The sequence below is a fragment of the Seriola aureovittata genome, chromosome 5 (genome assembly GCF_021018895.1).
Source record: "Seriola aureovittata isolate HTS-2021-v1 ecotype China chromosome 5, ASM2101889v1, whole genome shotgun sequence".
NCBI classification, from domain to species: Eukaryota; Metazoa; Chordata; class Actinopteri; order Carangiformes; family Carangidae; genus Seriola; species Seriola aureovittata.
The window spans coordinates 11,213,551-11,227,448 of record NC_079368.1 but is presented as its reverse complement, the minus strand read 5'-3'; the positions used below and the strand labels follow the sequence as shown (position 1 = coordinate 11,227,448).

Genomic DNA, 13,898 nt, shown 5'->3' with positions numbered 1-13,898 from the left:
TTAACAGCTGAGGACTACTGACAGTTGGTCAATTACATACATCGGAGACATTAGATGATTAGATGAGACTATTTTCAGTGCTACTAAAATTGCTGTTTGATATGGGAGAGATTATCTGGACAAAGAAAGATATGATAATACTTCTGCAGTAAATGATTCAGCTAGTGACACTCGATTGATATCCATTTATACGACATTAAGTTTATAGAGTTATGGATATTTAGAGATGAATGGAGCACCACAGATTTGAATCTTAAATAATTGCAGGTGTCCAAGGTTAACAGCAGTACATTTAACACAATCTGTTTCATGGCCAGCTTGCCATACTGATTATATGATATATTGGCTTACAAAAAGGGAGCAAAGCATTACAGGAAATAAGTAGATTTTAACAGGCACAAACAAAGAGAGACCACACACTGACAGGGAGACAGATTTCAAACAGGCAGACATACAAAGGAACGGAGAGCCATACACGTTCGATATAAATACCTCTGAGATAACTGTGGCCATGCTGTGATAAAAGGTTTATGATGTAGATACTTCATGGTGTGTACACCATGGATACATGTGAGTACACAAACCATGTATTATGTAATCCTGTTAGGTCAGTCATTACCTATTCAGTTAAATGTAACTGGGCTGCTCTGACATGTGTCATATGAGGTATATATATATTTGAACTGTCTGGAGCCATTAGACTGTATGTGGTCATACGCATTTTTCAATTTCATAAATATGAGGAAAATGTAAATTGAAAAAATTATTTTGTACAAGGGAGTGTGAAGTGTCTGATAATTTTATTTGACAACAAGCCTTTAACTGACTCAAAAGTGTATACAGATTGCCAGCAAAATAAATGAAATATTCCTCAAGGTCTTTCTTTCAAAAGACTGTGAGGCACACAGCACACACTCAACAACTATCTTGCTGAAAAGATTCAGCAGACTGACTGTACACTCACTCAACATATATGACGAGTGAAAAGACTGTGTTTAAGACAAGGGAAAGGAACAGTGAAGAAATGACTGAATAGCAACCTTGATGAGATCAACACTCACCTCCATCCCCAGCAGTTTCAGGGCTTTGGGCTAGAAAAGCAACAAAAACATAAACAAACAGAACAAGACCTTGTCGAATGTATTTTATAGAGCAATTTACTCTATAAGCACAACACAGCATAGACTGACAGAAAGACAGACCCACTGACATGAGACCCTAAATATTCCTCAATATGGAAAGTCACCCATAGTTTAAAGATTTTAATAAGGGCTAGTATTTCGTGCTGGTGTGATTGACGGTAAACTAAACATACAGCAACAATCTCTTATGCTGGTGTGTTTGCATGTATTAAAGCAGAGTGTATTTGTGCATTTGGTACAGTACTGTGTATCTGTATTAAAGCGGGGCATGTATGAATTATGCATTCATGAGCCATCATCTGAGTTGGTAAAAATAGCCCAGGTCTCCTGTGGGGATTTTGATATCTGCATCTATTTCAAGGCTTTGTTCTTAGTTAACATGTGTGTGTGTGTGTGCGCGTGTACACATGGCTATGTGATCGCACGTTCATTTCATCTAGAAAATCACAGTTAAATTGGAACTGACTCTCTTTCGCTCTCTCTCTCTCTCTTTCTCTCTCTCTCTCTGCCTCTCTCATTTTGCGTCTTTGCTCATTCTCTGTCCCATTTCTTCGCTTTCGCTTTATCTGCGTCTTTCCAGCTGCTTTGTTGCTGCCATGGCAGACATACAATGAGATAAACAGGCACATGAAGACTCACGTACACACACTCAAAAACATACACACTCAAACATAAAAACCCAAAGGTGCATCATCAAGCAGAAATATGGTGTTTCAGACACAGCTGTGCATATTTCTATTTTCATCACACCTGTGGCAGTGTGTGAAGTATTGAAGCAGAATGAGAATCATATGTCAGAACAACAGAACATGAACATATACCATATGTGATATGTGGTGTACAACACACAACCTCCAAAACAATATAGTACAATTTCAATGATCAGCTTCTCCACTTTGGTTGAAAGTGTGCTAATCAGCGAGGTGAGTTTCTGCAGTGGTTGCAGTGAGGGGTGTATATTCTTGGGTTTACGATGGCAAATGATGAAGAGCCATTGCTATAGATGGATGATTTGTTGCATCAAGCTAATAATAGCCAGTGCTGCCACTCTACTTGATGTAGTAATGAAGAATGATGAATGATGGTAGGACGACTCTTATGTTTGACCTCTGCTGATGAACAGCACCAGGACTGCATGAGATCACAGACTCTGCAGATTTAATGACAACTCCGCAATTGAAAGAATACAATAAATGCCATAACATCATATTCATCATATTGAGTTTTTCTAAATGTGTTATTTCAGTGCTTGAGTTTTCCATTTGGACAGTCAGGCTGAGACATGTAGACTTATATCCCATCCTTGTGTTACACTAGCTGGCAGTTGCACCTTGAAGACAAGCTGCTTAATCCTGTTGTTTTAAATCTTGGCTCGCCAATAAAGTAGTTAGTGGATCTCCAATGATTATTTTTTATTGTTTTTTTTCTAACTGTGAAGCATAAATCTGGTTTTACTGACAATATAAATAACCGGTGCTATATCAATAAAGTTTTACTTACTTATTTGGGCTTGCTTCATAGACAAAGTATTTCTGTCCCGTCATTGCAGTTACGCTTTTTGCTCATATGTTTGGAAATGTCAGAGCAAAGGAAATCCACCTTAAGTCTTATAAAGACTATGACTTATACCTATCACTTGAAGACTATAGTTTGATGTACTTCCTGCTCATGCAATCACATCACAACCAGTGCATTTATGTGCATGCTAATTAACTAGTTGCATCAGCAAGGTGGAGTTTACCCTTGAGGGCACAATCCCTAATTAACATTTTATTATTAAAATATAATTAGCTCATTTTATCCATCTTGCCCTTACTGTGCAAATTTGATAATGACGTTCATTTCACTGATACTGTTTGTTTGATTAATGACATTAAAGCTTTTCAGATGTAAGTGTTGAAATGTATTAAATGGTGAGATGCTAATGAAGGTGTGGATCATTCACTCACCCTTTTGGGTCCGAAGAGGTTGTGGTATAGAGTTCTGAATCTCTTCCTGGTGTAGTTACACCGATATGCCCCGCCCATGAGGTATTCAATGACCAGTCCAATGTCGATGAGGCTGATGCGGTAGTCCGGGGGCAGGTTTCCCTGGAAAACCAGACAGTGTTAATAGGCAACAACCCACGCCAAGTGATTTATAAAGGAAAGTAAACAAGAGGGAAACAAAGAGTGCAAAACAAATCACACAGTCATACACGCTCTACAAAATCCATATCAAACTCTTTTTGGCTATAAAAGAAAACATGATTATCGGATTCACCTTGAAGTAGATCCAACTGAACCCTGGATATTCTCGCTTGGAAAGAACACACAATGTCAGTGAGTAAACCGCACGATAAGCAAGAGCAAGGGAAAGGAGACACACAGAAACTCAGGCAAGATCTCTCTTCCAGCCTCTTTAATACGTTTTTACCTCAACCAGACTGAGGTTCAGTTGTTTTTACAATTTGACTTCTTTAAAAGTATGTGGATCTCAACTTGATTGCAGAAACTCCGATATCATAACCAAAACATTGGTTGAACCAAAAACTGGTCACTTTTTCAGGTATGGTAATACTCCGGACACCTTTTGTAGAATGAGAAACTTCAAAGCCCCAAGCTGTAACTTCTTCTCTTAAATTCAATAGAGAAGCAGAAAATGAGGAAAGAATAAAAACTCAGGTGCAGTATGATTTACAGAGAGAATATATACTGTCTGAGGACAATTACAAAGCATGTAAAAAATTAAATGATTTGTCACAATTTGCATTTAGGGAAATAATGAGATCTTCTCAGTGAGGTTCAATGCAGTCTTGTAGAGAAGAACAGAGAGAGAGAGAGAAGTAATGACTCATTAGCCTGGAAGAGAGGGGCAATAGCATAGAAAGACAGACGGACAGCTATTAACACAGGGGAGGATCATTATTGAAATAGAAGTCCTTCTGCATGAAGACTATAACCATGTCAATACTCGCTGCTCCTCCTCGTGCCCTCAACATCAACCCCAGATCCTTCAGTCATTATCCCTGACCCCACCGTTCCTTTGAGATATACCAATTACCTTACATAGCTTTACACCTTGATACCATCTCCACCCCTCTGCAATCAGAAGTGAGATCCTAGATATCCTCCCTGTCCCACTCATCCCTAGCCTGACTTCATATCCAAAGATACAATTTCATTGGCAGCAAAGGGAGGCCGCACAGCTGACAAACCCCTGTAGGCCAACTGATACACTTTGAAGTAAAGAGAACCACCGATAGTGCTTGCCTTTTCAACATCCGTGGTTCAAAGCACACAAAGCTTCACCTCCTCATCCTACTGATATATATAGTTCAAACCAGTCAGCGGTCAGCCAAGCCCTCCCTTTAATTCCCTGTGGTGCTGAAGCTCAAGCTAATAACTGTTTGTTTACACCTTGTGTGAATGCACTCTAAGATCTTAGTCCACTGCGGTCTTTGATTCTCCAGTGTAGTTAGTAAAGTCTGAGTCATGGCTGACTTGCTAATGGGAAAGTTGCTCTCCTGAAAAACTCTACAAATTTTTTTTCCTGCCTCTGTACAGCAAAGAGAACAGCAACTAGTTTAACAGCTGAACAAGCTTTTGTTTAGGTGTCACACATTTATGGAAGATCATTATATTATTACGATGCTGACAATATTAAAGTATATAATGTAAACGTACACTACATCAGTATTTCTCATCCTGGTTCTCATGTCATCTGACGACCTACAGTACTAATCAACTACCCAAATATTTTTGATCATTCCTCTTAATTAGCAAAGCAAACTTAGAAGTAAAACAGCCCGATTACATTTGGGTTTCCTCCCAACTGTTCCTGATGTGTGAGCACCAAAGCCCAGGGTGTATTTGCTACCACACTTTGTCCATAAAACTACACTGTTCATTTACTCTGCAGGAAAACCAATTTCTCTTTTGGCAGCTGCACTCCACAAGCCAATCTATGTGATTCTCCCTGTTTTTTGACTCAGCTTTCACACAATCTAATGACTGGACCGGATTAAACCTCAGAGTAGCCTTCATAGCTCTCACAGCTGTTATTAGCACAACACCTGCATCTGTATCAAAAGCAATAAACCGCCAGTTGCTGACTGCTGACCACTCTACAGAGAACTATGAGGAAAAAACAGGAAACAGCGATGACATGGTGACTCAACCCGAGGGATAGTAGTTAATTAGCATCATACTATGATACACCAATGACACACAGACATTAAGCTACGCTATTGCAATTACACACAGCTCTACAAAAAGAGGATGGTAGTGTTATGCCATGCAATACAATGTGTGTTTTGCATGTTTAAGAAATGGTATAGTGAGATGTCGTGTATTGCACACTGCATATTCTCTGCATCAAACTTGAGATCGGAGTTGTGTTTAAAGACAGAGGAGATAAAGGAGTGGATGGAGCCTCTTCAGAGACTCCCACAGGAGAATACTGCATTACTATAATCAGTAGCAATTTAATTAATGAACGCCTTACAGTTCTAATGGTGGTGTTGCTGACCTCTCCGTCATCTCTCTACAGTGGGATAACTCCTAATTGGTGTGGAGACATGTTGAATGTAAAATTCTAGGTTGTTTGTCTTTTATCGCCAGTAATCGTCAAGGTGCTGTAGGAGACGTGCAGCAAACTATAATGAAGACTGCATAGTGTTGACTTTTTTTGTGCAGCCAAAACCTACTGAATGAAAATGCCACCATTTCATCGTCTGAACATGAAATTAACAAACAAAAAAATCGATTTCATGTGAGGGCTTTTGCAAGTTCACTTTTCAAAGAATCAACTGATACTCCATATCAAATAGACCACACTAAATAATGGTGTTAATAATAAAACAAAACAAACAAACAAAAATAAATTGTGGGTCTACGAAGTTCTCCTTTATCAGCCTCACAGCAGTTCCACTGTGGCCTCAGTTTTCTCAAACTGAAGTTCTGTGGATAAAACAATGTTTAATACATGTAGTGTTTGTTTACCATGGTGGCGTGTGCCTTAGAGAAAGAACAGTAAATTGCAGAGTGGTCATGAGAGGGATGAGAGTCGTGCATAGCTCTACACAGCCACTGCAGCCCACAACTCCAGCTGAAAGAGAAAAGCCGGCCTCTATTTGCAGTTACCAGCAACTAGGGCTACCAAAATGTCAACACACAAATTGATGCAAACAGAGTAACAACACGCACCGCAAAAAAAAAAAAGCAACTGAAACGCTATGTAGTCAAAAATGTCTTCTTTAATATACACATTCAAGCCAACATTCCCATACGGTGTGCCTGAACAGCCACAGAGCTAAAGGGACGGCAGTGATGCTCATACCTTTTTGACGTCTCTGACGAGGTGGTACAGCGTGTTGGATGGTCCATGTCTCTGTTGGAAAAAATAAATAAATAAAAAAAATCAGACACAGCACAAACATATCATTATGATCACTGACAGCATCTACAGTTCCTTATGACAAAACTGACCATGCCTGCAATACTGTTCACCACCAGCTCCATGTTTTTCTTGTGCAAGTAGCCTTTCAATCAACATTTTACTTTGAAACTCACTATCACAACTGTTTGATAAAGGAGGTGCTTCCCTGGTGTGCTGCAAAAAGATGATACGTGTATTTATAGTCAGTTTACGTGTAATTGTTATTACCGTGTTGTAGAGCTCCTCCAGTCTGGAAAGCGTGAGGAAACGGTGCATACTGACTCCGTTTTCAATCAGAAGCTTTACAAAGTCCACTCTGTCCAGAACCAAGGCATCCAGCATCGCCTGCTCCAGGGAACCCACCTGCACATGGGATAGGTGATATGATGATGATACCAAGATACACTACCATGGAATAGATAAAGATGGAGCACCAACAAACTACAACAGGATTATTACATTACATATTACATTAAGAGGTGACTTCAACATTCATTCTGGTAATCCAGTGAACTCTAAAGCAACGTTTAACGATCTATCCATTTTTTTTATCAATAAAATGTTAATATCAGTGAAAATGCAGCAAGAGCAAAAAGGCCTGTAATTACAATATAATATTTCTGCTGCACTTTATTTACTATATTTGATAAGGTTTGCGGTTCTTACAGGCCACTGCTGTCCATAGATGAAGATCTGACTGCGGGCGATGTCCACTCTGTTCCACGCCAGCGCTAAACTCAGCTGGTCAGGGGCAGAAGCGTTGGCACCTGAGAGAGGATGCAAGCAAGTTGATGGACATTTCTTTTATTTCTGACAAACAAGGTTTTCTAAACACAGACACATAAACAAGGATCCAAACTTTAGAACAATCTGCGGTTATGATTTTTATTAGTTGATACTTTAGTTGTTAGACATACTGTGTTGTTTTAATATTGATACTGATTTGTCTTATTTTATATTCTCTTTATATGCTTATATTCTCAGTTACACCTGCTGGATGCTTAAACTTCTTGCTGAAAATTCACATCAGGTATGATATGATGAGGTTTTATCTCTCTTATCTGGAGAGGCAGCTATGTAAAAACTATGTTATGTGCTATGTTATACAGTATTGCATCTCTGATTTATGGTGGACAGAATCAATGCACAGTAGCTATGAATGTGAGATACTTGATGTTAGTTTGAATGCGGCCTCTCCAATTGTGTATCATTATTTCAGGTCAAAATTTATTGATTAGCAACCTTAGGTGGTAATGTCTTCTTTTGTGGGCTGCAGGGGCTTTAGGCTTGGTGGTCCGTGGCTTTACAAGCAACCTGTGTCACCCTGTATGCAGCCGTGTCTGCTCTGTTCCTATCATGTGTCTGTAGAGAGGATGTCTTTGCATTGCAGAACGACAGCTTGTTTGTTGATGTATCACTCAATTTGATGATCTCGTTCTTCATAAAATGCGGACAACTGTGCTCCTTTGATTTTCTGTGTCAGTGAACATCATTTACTGTACTCTGGTCCTCTAGTAACATCAGCATGGTTGTACAGTAATCTGCAGAAGAAGATAAAGAACTACAGTACATACATACAGACAAAATTAAAAATGAATGAAAACAAAAGATCAAAAAGTGGGATTGTTGACAAATCCAATTAGCTGAGTATAATATTGGATGAAGAAGAAGCAAGATAAAAGACATGTTGTTTACAAGATTCAAGGAGCACACTGACAATAAGGATAAAATAAAAGTAAAGTAAAGTAAAAGTAAAAAGGCACTTCTGTCATCACTGTGACGGCTTTGCTGCATGTCATTGCTGTTTGGTAAAGGACATACTGGCGGGATGTAAATCTGCTGAGATATTCACAATTTAAGGCTGGTTTAAGGAAACTTCAGGGTATAAGATCTCATTAAACTAATACCTGCTGGGGTGACTTGCTGGCCAAGGGATTGAGATGGATATTATATACTGCAATCAGCATTTGTTGCATTTCATTCCCCCTTCTCTCTCCCCTCTTGTTTTGAGTTACCTCTCAACTGCTCAATACTGTGTCATCACATTTCTAAAGATGAATGATAATAATGGGCTTTATGATAATCTGAGTCATAATATACTTTTAGTGACGGGGCTGGGATGCAGTGTATAAAAAAAATAATTCCAAGTGTGTGTATTCATTGCAGGAGCAAAGGCGACAGTGACACTGTATTTGTTGAAATGGAAGGAGAAAATCTGGACACAGCAGAAAATGAAGTCCAGACATAAACAGACTGTATATGAAATAAATCTCACTATTTATAATCTGCATAATCCAGTATGAAACAGCTTCAGTGTAAAGGGTTACAAAATTGCACTCACTGCATTTAAATTTATAATCATCCTGTGAGAGATCATCTGTGGCACAAACTGTTGACCATGGAGATCTAACAGAGAACCACAGTCTGCTGTTCACATTAATAACTTACCTGTACACTGGGAGGAGTTAATTGAAAACAATTTATCTCAGCCTTTAGAGAATTCCAGTGTCATATAAAGTATAATAATATCCCCATATGTGTAGACAAGCCTGTGTAATTTTCAATAAGCACACTGGTATCACTGCCTTGCACAGCGCTCTCTGACTTAAAGGTCTGCACAGCATTACTGGAGCTTAATGGTCTGAGTTCAGACAGAGCCCCTGCTAATAAGATGCAGAGCCCACTAATAAGAGCTTTAGTGGAGATATGTGTATATTAAAAAGCAAGGTGGCCTTGCTTTATCAAAGGCATGTGACTTCACTCTGTCTGCCTACAGGGAGGTTGAACTGCAGCCAACTGACTTTATAGACCCAATCTTCAGGATATTGACTATCTCCGGCAGCAGGCCATCAATTACTCCAAATTCCTCTCTGTTACACCATGTGTGTTTAGCCGCAGTTTCCTTTTAGCTCTGTCTGTTCACACTTCTCTAAGTCTTTCTCTATATCTCTCACACAGGCTCACACTCTCACTCGTTTTGTTCCTTTTTTCCTGCTCTTGCGCTGCTCTCCCCTTGCTGTGTATTCCTGACTGCGCTGTGCTTTGTTGAGCTTCAGGCAGTAGGTTAGTTCTTCGGCGAAGGAGTCTAATCCAGTGTTTTAAAAAGCTCTCAGGCAGGATGTGACTGATTTCATTTTACACTAAAAGCCCTAACGCGTTCCATTCACTCAGCCAAAGAATGAGACTTGCATGTAAAATGACCCTCATGGTGTTTACCATAAAGCATTTTTTGCCCCTTTCCTTAGTGTTCCTCTCTCATCCTTTCACTTCTCTGATACCTTGCTTTCCATTCCCTTTTTTTCTCTTTTGTCTTCTCACTGTCTTTGATTTCAATGCCTTCCTTCACTCATTCATTCAAATGCCATCACTATCACAATGTGAAAAGAAATGAACAAAAAGGCGATAAACAAGTGAACAGAAATGAAAGCTACACCAACAGATGGAGTCATGAGTGAGACGTGTACATAAGAAAAGTAATAGAGCAAGAGAGCAAGATAAAGATCATGCATCTTGACTGATGCACATAAATTATGTAAAACATGTTTCTCTTTCCCTCTCCAAGCTCTCTAGTTTAGTCTCCTCCTCACTCTCTGCGGAATGAAATGTTTCTCTGAGGAACAATTCCTGAGACAGTCAATCATACGCTCTGATTTGCTAAGCAGTCCCACAGGACTCACTGTTTCTTTGTACACGTGCATGAGTGTGTGTTCACATGTATAGGTGTGTGTGAGTGAAACTCCAGTGGGCTTTGTTAATGTTGCATTCCTTGAAGAGGCAAGAGCAACCATGATCAATACAAGCTACTGAACAACCAATCGAAAGTATGAATCAATGACTGTGTGTGTGTGTGTGTGTGTGTGTGTAGAGAGGTGTGTATGGGAGGGTGGGGGCATGGAAAACAGTGCAGTGGGAAATAAGGTAGAGATGTGAAACAATGGGGAACAGGAACACATTTTCAATTTTGGAACTCAGTTTGGTCCAATTTGGCCCTTATGCATAACAATTTGTTGCAGCATAAGGATCACGTGCTTCTGCTAACTTAATATCTTCCTGTATGTTTTGCCATGTCATGCCTTAAGACTACAGTAGACTATAATAGACTGTGTTGTACAGGCATAGATATAAGAAACCTCAAGCTTGGACAGCAGGACCTTAGACACAATGTGGGCAGTTAAGCAGTTTTGAGATATACAAGGCTCATGTGGTATAACAATACCAAACAGGCATTGAACTCATTAAAAATGTATTTCATGAATACAAATTAAATTGAAATATATACTTCAAAAGACATGGCACAAAAGACATGGCACTTTCCATAATTCATTGGTAACTGTAAGTGTCTTCGTGTAATTATTTGTCTGTCTGCTAATGAGCAGCTGTGTTCATGCTAATGGATTATTCTGCATGTGTTGGTTTTTTACCTGGATTCACTGCAGGCTTGTCTGAAATGACTTTAATACTGTAGCTGGTACGCTACTAGAGTCACAATTTCCTCACATTCAAAGGAATAGTCAGATTTTTTGTGAAATACACATTAGATGAGAAGACGGCTGAATAGTAAGTACATAGCTATTGCCAGCAGCTGGTTAGATTAGCTCAGCACAAAGACAGGGGAAAACAGTTAGCCTGACCTTCTCCAAAGCAAACAATATGTGTCTAAGAGCACCCCTAAAGCTCACCAATCAAAATCTTATATGATTCGTTGAATCTGTAAAAAAACTGAAGTGGAAAAATGACATGTTTTGCAATGCCTGAAAAAAATACATTTAACAAGCCAAAAAGAGTCAGATATTTCTATACTGATACTGATAACATGACCCCAGAATTAAGCCAACAGCACTGTTTCTGCTAAATCTGTAAGTAAGCAATTGTTTAATAATACAGAATAATATCAGGACTTAACGCTGCAAGTTTGCATTGGAGTCTTCCTGCCCTGCAGCAATCAAAAATTGCTTAATGGAGCTTTAAAGGAGAAAAAAACAAGCACAGATGTCTATGTTTTATTCCTCTGCTATGAACAGTAAAACTATAAAACATACTTGTGTGCTTTGAACATACACCTAAACTGGGACAGAGAGAGGAGTGCTTTCTGAAATGATATCATCCTCCTTTTATGTACAGAAACTTCCACATAACAACATCCCTGGAGGGTGGCAATGAAATGGAAGCCACTTACTGTACACTCACTCTCCAGCACACACACATAAATGCACACACCCACCTTTGAGTAATGCAGTGAGGATGGCAAGGTCAATGTCCTGATGGCCCTCTGACCCCATCCGGAAAACCGTTATCTGAGAGACAATGAGAGAGAGACACACAAAAACAGGGAGAAAGAGAGAGAGAAAGGTGCATGAATTCTTCACAAGCCAAACTACTTGAAAGTGACTTTAGTCTTGAGTCATTCATTCGTTGCTTGCTTGAATCTATCAAGGCTAATAGCATAAAGAAATTCAGTCACATCTTGAGTGAGAGTGTTCTCATTTGCTGGATTAAACTTCACAAAAAACACTGCTAGCGAGGTGCTCAGAGGGTGAAAGAGGAGAGGAGAAGAGAAGTATGACTGATAAAATATACGGTCTGTTCTCCTCTCCAGACTCTCCTCTTTTCTCTCGTCTTCTTCTGCGGGAAACACCACAAAACTCTCACACACAGCTTATTCACTGTAGGGAGGAAATGAAGGGATTTGCTGAGAAGGCAACTGAGGAGAGTGAGAAAAAAACATGACAAAGGGGGAGATCAAATGAAAATGCTCTCCAGTTCCAAAGATCATGCTGTTCTTTTTCTTCTTATTATTATTAGGCTTTAGGGAAAGTATTTTACTCTGAGGCCAGTTTAGGTCTTCATCTGTGTAGTCTGACATGTCTTTTAGCAGCCTTTTTTATATCGTCCATGAGATGAACTAATGTTGCAATGGATGAAAGCCAGATCTCGCTGAGGAGGAAATCTGAGAAATGGAGTAGCTTTTCTGGATTTTTTTTCCCTGTCATATATACCAAGCGCATGTACACAGACTCGTGATAACGTGTGTGGGCATACATGCTCGTGTGAAGGGCACCTTGTGGGAGCCGTGTACAGGAGAATGCGTGTCCTGAATGCCTGACGAGCTATTCCTCTAATCCTTCCATCCACCATCCATCTCCTCCCACCTCTCTCTCTTCCCTGCAGCCCATCTCCTTTCCCATCCCCCCCCCCCCCCCCCCCCTCTAAATGGCTTCATTTTGTGGAGTTCCAGGATTCTGCGGGCTTTGCTGTTCCTGCTGTTGCTGTTGCCTTCCCTAGGGCAATGCTGCAATGTTGTAGGCTCACCCCCCTCTTTCTTCTCTTATCCTTCTCTCTCTTTTCACACAATCTTAATGCACAAAAGTAATTCAATTTACATTGATGATTTACAGTATCTATGATGTTGGCTCATTCATCATTTGCACACCACATGCTGATGACTTGTTGGCTCCTCCCTGACAGAGAAACGAGGAGTCGGGCATCATGTTAATGCCTAAGCCCTTTGTCATGCATCGCATGTGCTACTAATAAGGGGAGCGGCTAAGTGTGCTTGTGCTTTTGCCTATGTGTTTTTGTGTGTGTGTGTGCGTGCGTGCGTACATGCGCGTGCCGGTGTAATCAAAAGGTCTTTCTCCAGGTGAAATAGGAGTGCAATGTGATGTGAAGGTATCGATTGAGGTCTTCATGAGTGGGGACACCAATGAGTTGTTGGTGCAGTGTGTAATTTCATGTGCTTCTCTCGGTGTGTGTGTGTGTGTGTGTGTGTTTAAAAGAATAATTTTTCTTGTGTGTGCACTTGCACTGTGACTGTGAATGTCAAACCATACGTGTAAAAAGCTGTAATTTTCTAACTAGATCAATTTCAGAAATCAGGCAGACAAAGAAAGAAAGAAAGGTAGGGTGTGTGTATGTGTGTATGTGTGTGTGTGTGTGAGAGTGAGAGAGAGAGAGAGAGAGAGAGAGAGAGAGAGAGAGAGAGAGAGAGAGAGAGAGAGCACAGCTACCTATAATCTTATAGGGCGTGCTCATGTGTAAGCCAAATCACCCAATCAGCACAGATCCCTATTCTGGCCACTTGTTCATTACACCCTGTAGTTGTCATTGTAGCAGAATGCAGAGTTCCCTCACACACACTCACACACATACAAAGGATTCTTTGCTGCCTTCAGGACTAAAGATGGATGACGGTGTGATAGAGGAAAGATGATTATAGAAGATGTTCGCCGTTGTTTCTATTCTCCCCTCTCCCTCCAGGGCTCTGCACCTTTCCCTCCACTCACTTTCTTCCACCCATCATCTTTCCACCCCCCCATCTCCAACCACTAATCTTACAGC

General features: G+C 40.1%; 1 protein-coding gene across 19 annotated transcripts in view; it reads right to left on the bottom strand.

Annotated features, from left to right (window-relative positions):
* The window catches only part of trpm3 (transient receptor potential cation channel, subfamily M, member 3), a 138,318-nt gene that overhangs the window by 25,654 nt on the left and 98,766 nt on the right, over positions 1-13,898 (bottom strand). For 8 of the 19 annotated variants that reach the window (XM_056375825.1, XM_056375821.1, XM_056375832.1 and 5 more), the window contains exons 9-15: positions 11,782-11,854; positions 7,227-7,327; positions 6,789-6,923; positions 6,462-6,512; positions 3,405-3,440; positions 3,092-3,232; positions 1,062-1,091 (exon numbers count right to left, since the gene is read on the bottom strand). In XM_056375825.1, the coding sequence (XP_056231800.1) occupies positions 1,062-1,091; positions 3,092-3,232; positions 3,405-3,440; positions 6,462-6,512; positions 6,789-6,923; positions 7,227-7,327; positions 11,782-11,854 (567 nt within the window). The remainder of the gene's footprint in view (positions 1-1,061; positions 1,092-3,091; positions 3,233-3,404; positions 3,441-6,461; positions 6,513-6,788; positions 6,924-7,226; positions 7,328-11,781; positions 11,855-13,898) is intronic. The other 11 variants (XM_056375824.1, XM_056375826.1, XM_056375830.1 and 8 more) reach the window with 3 other exon arrangements.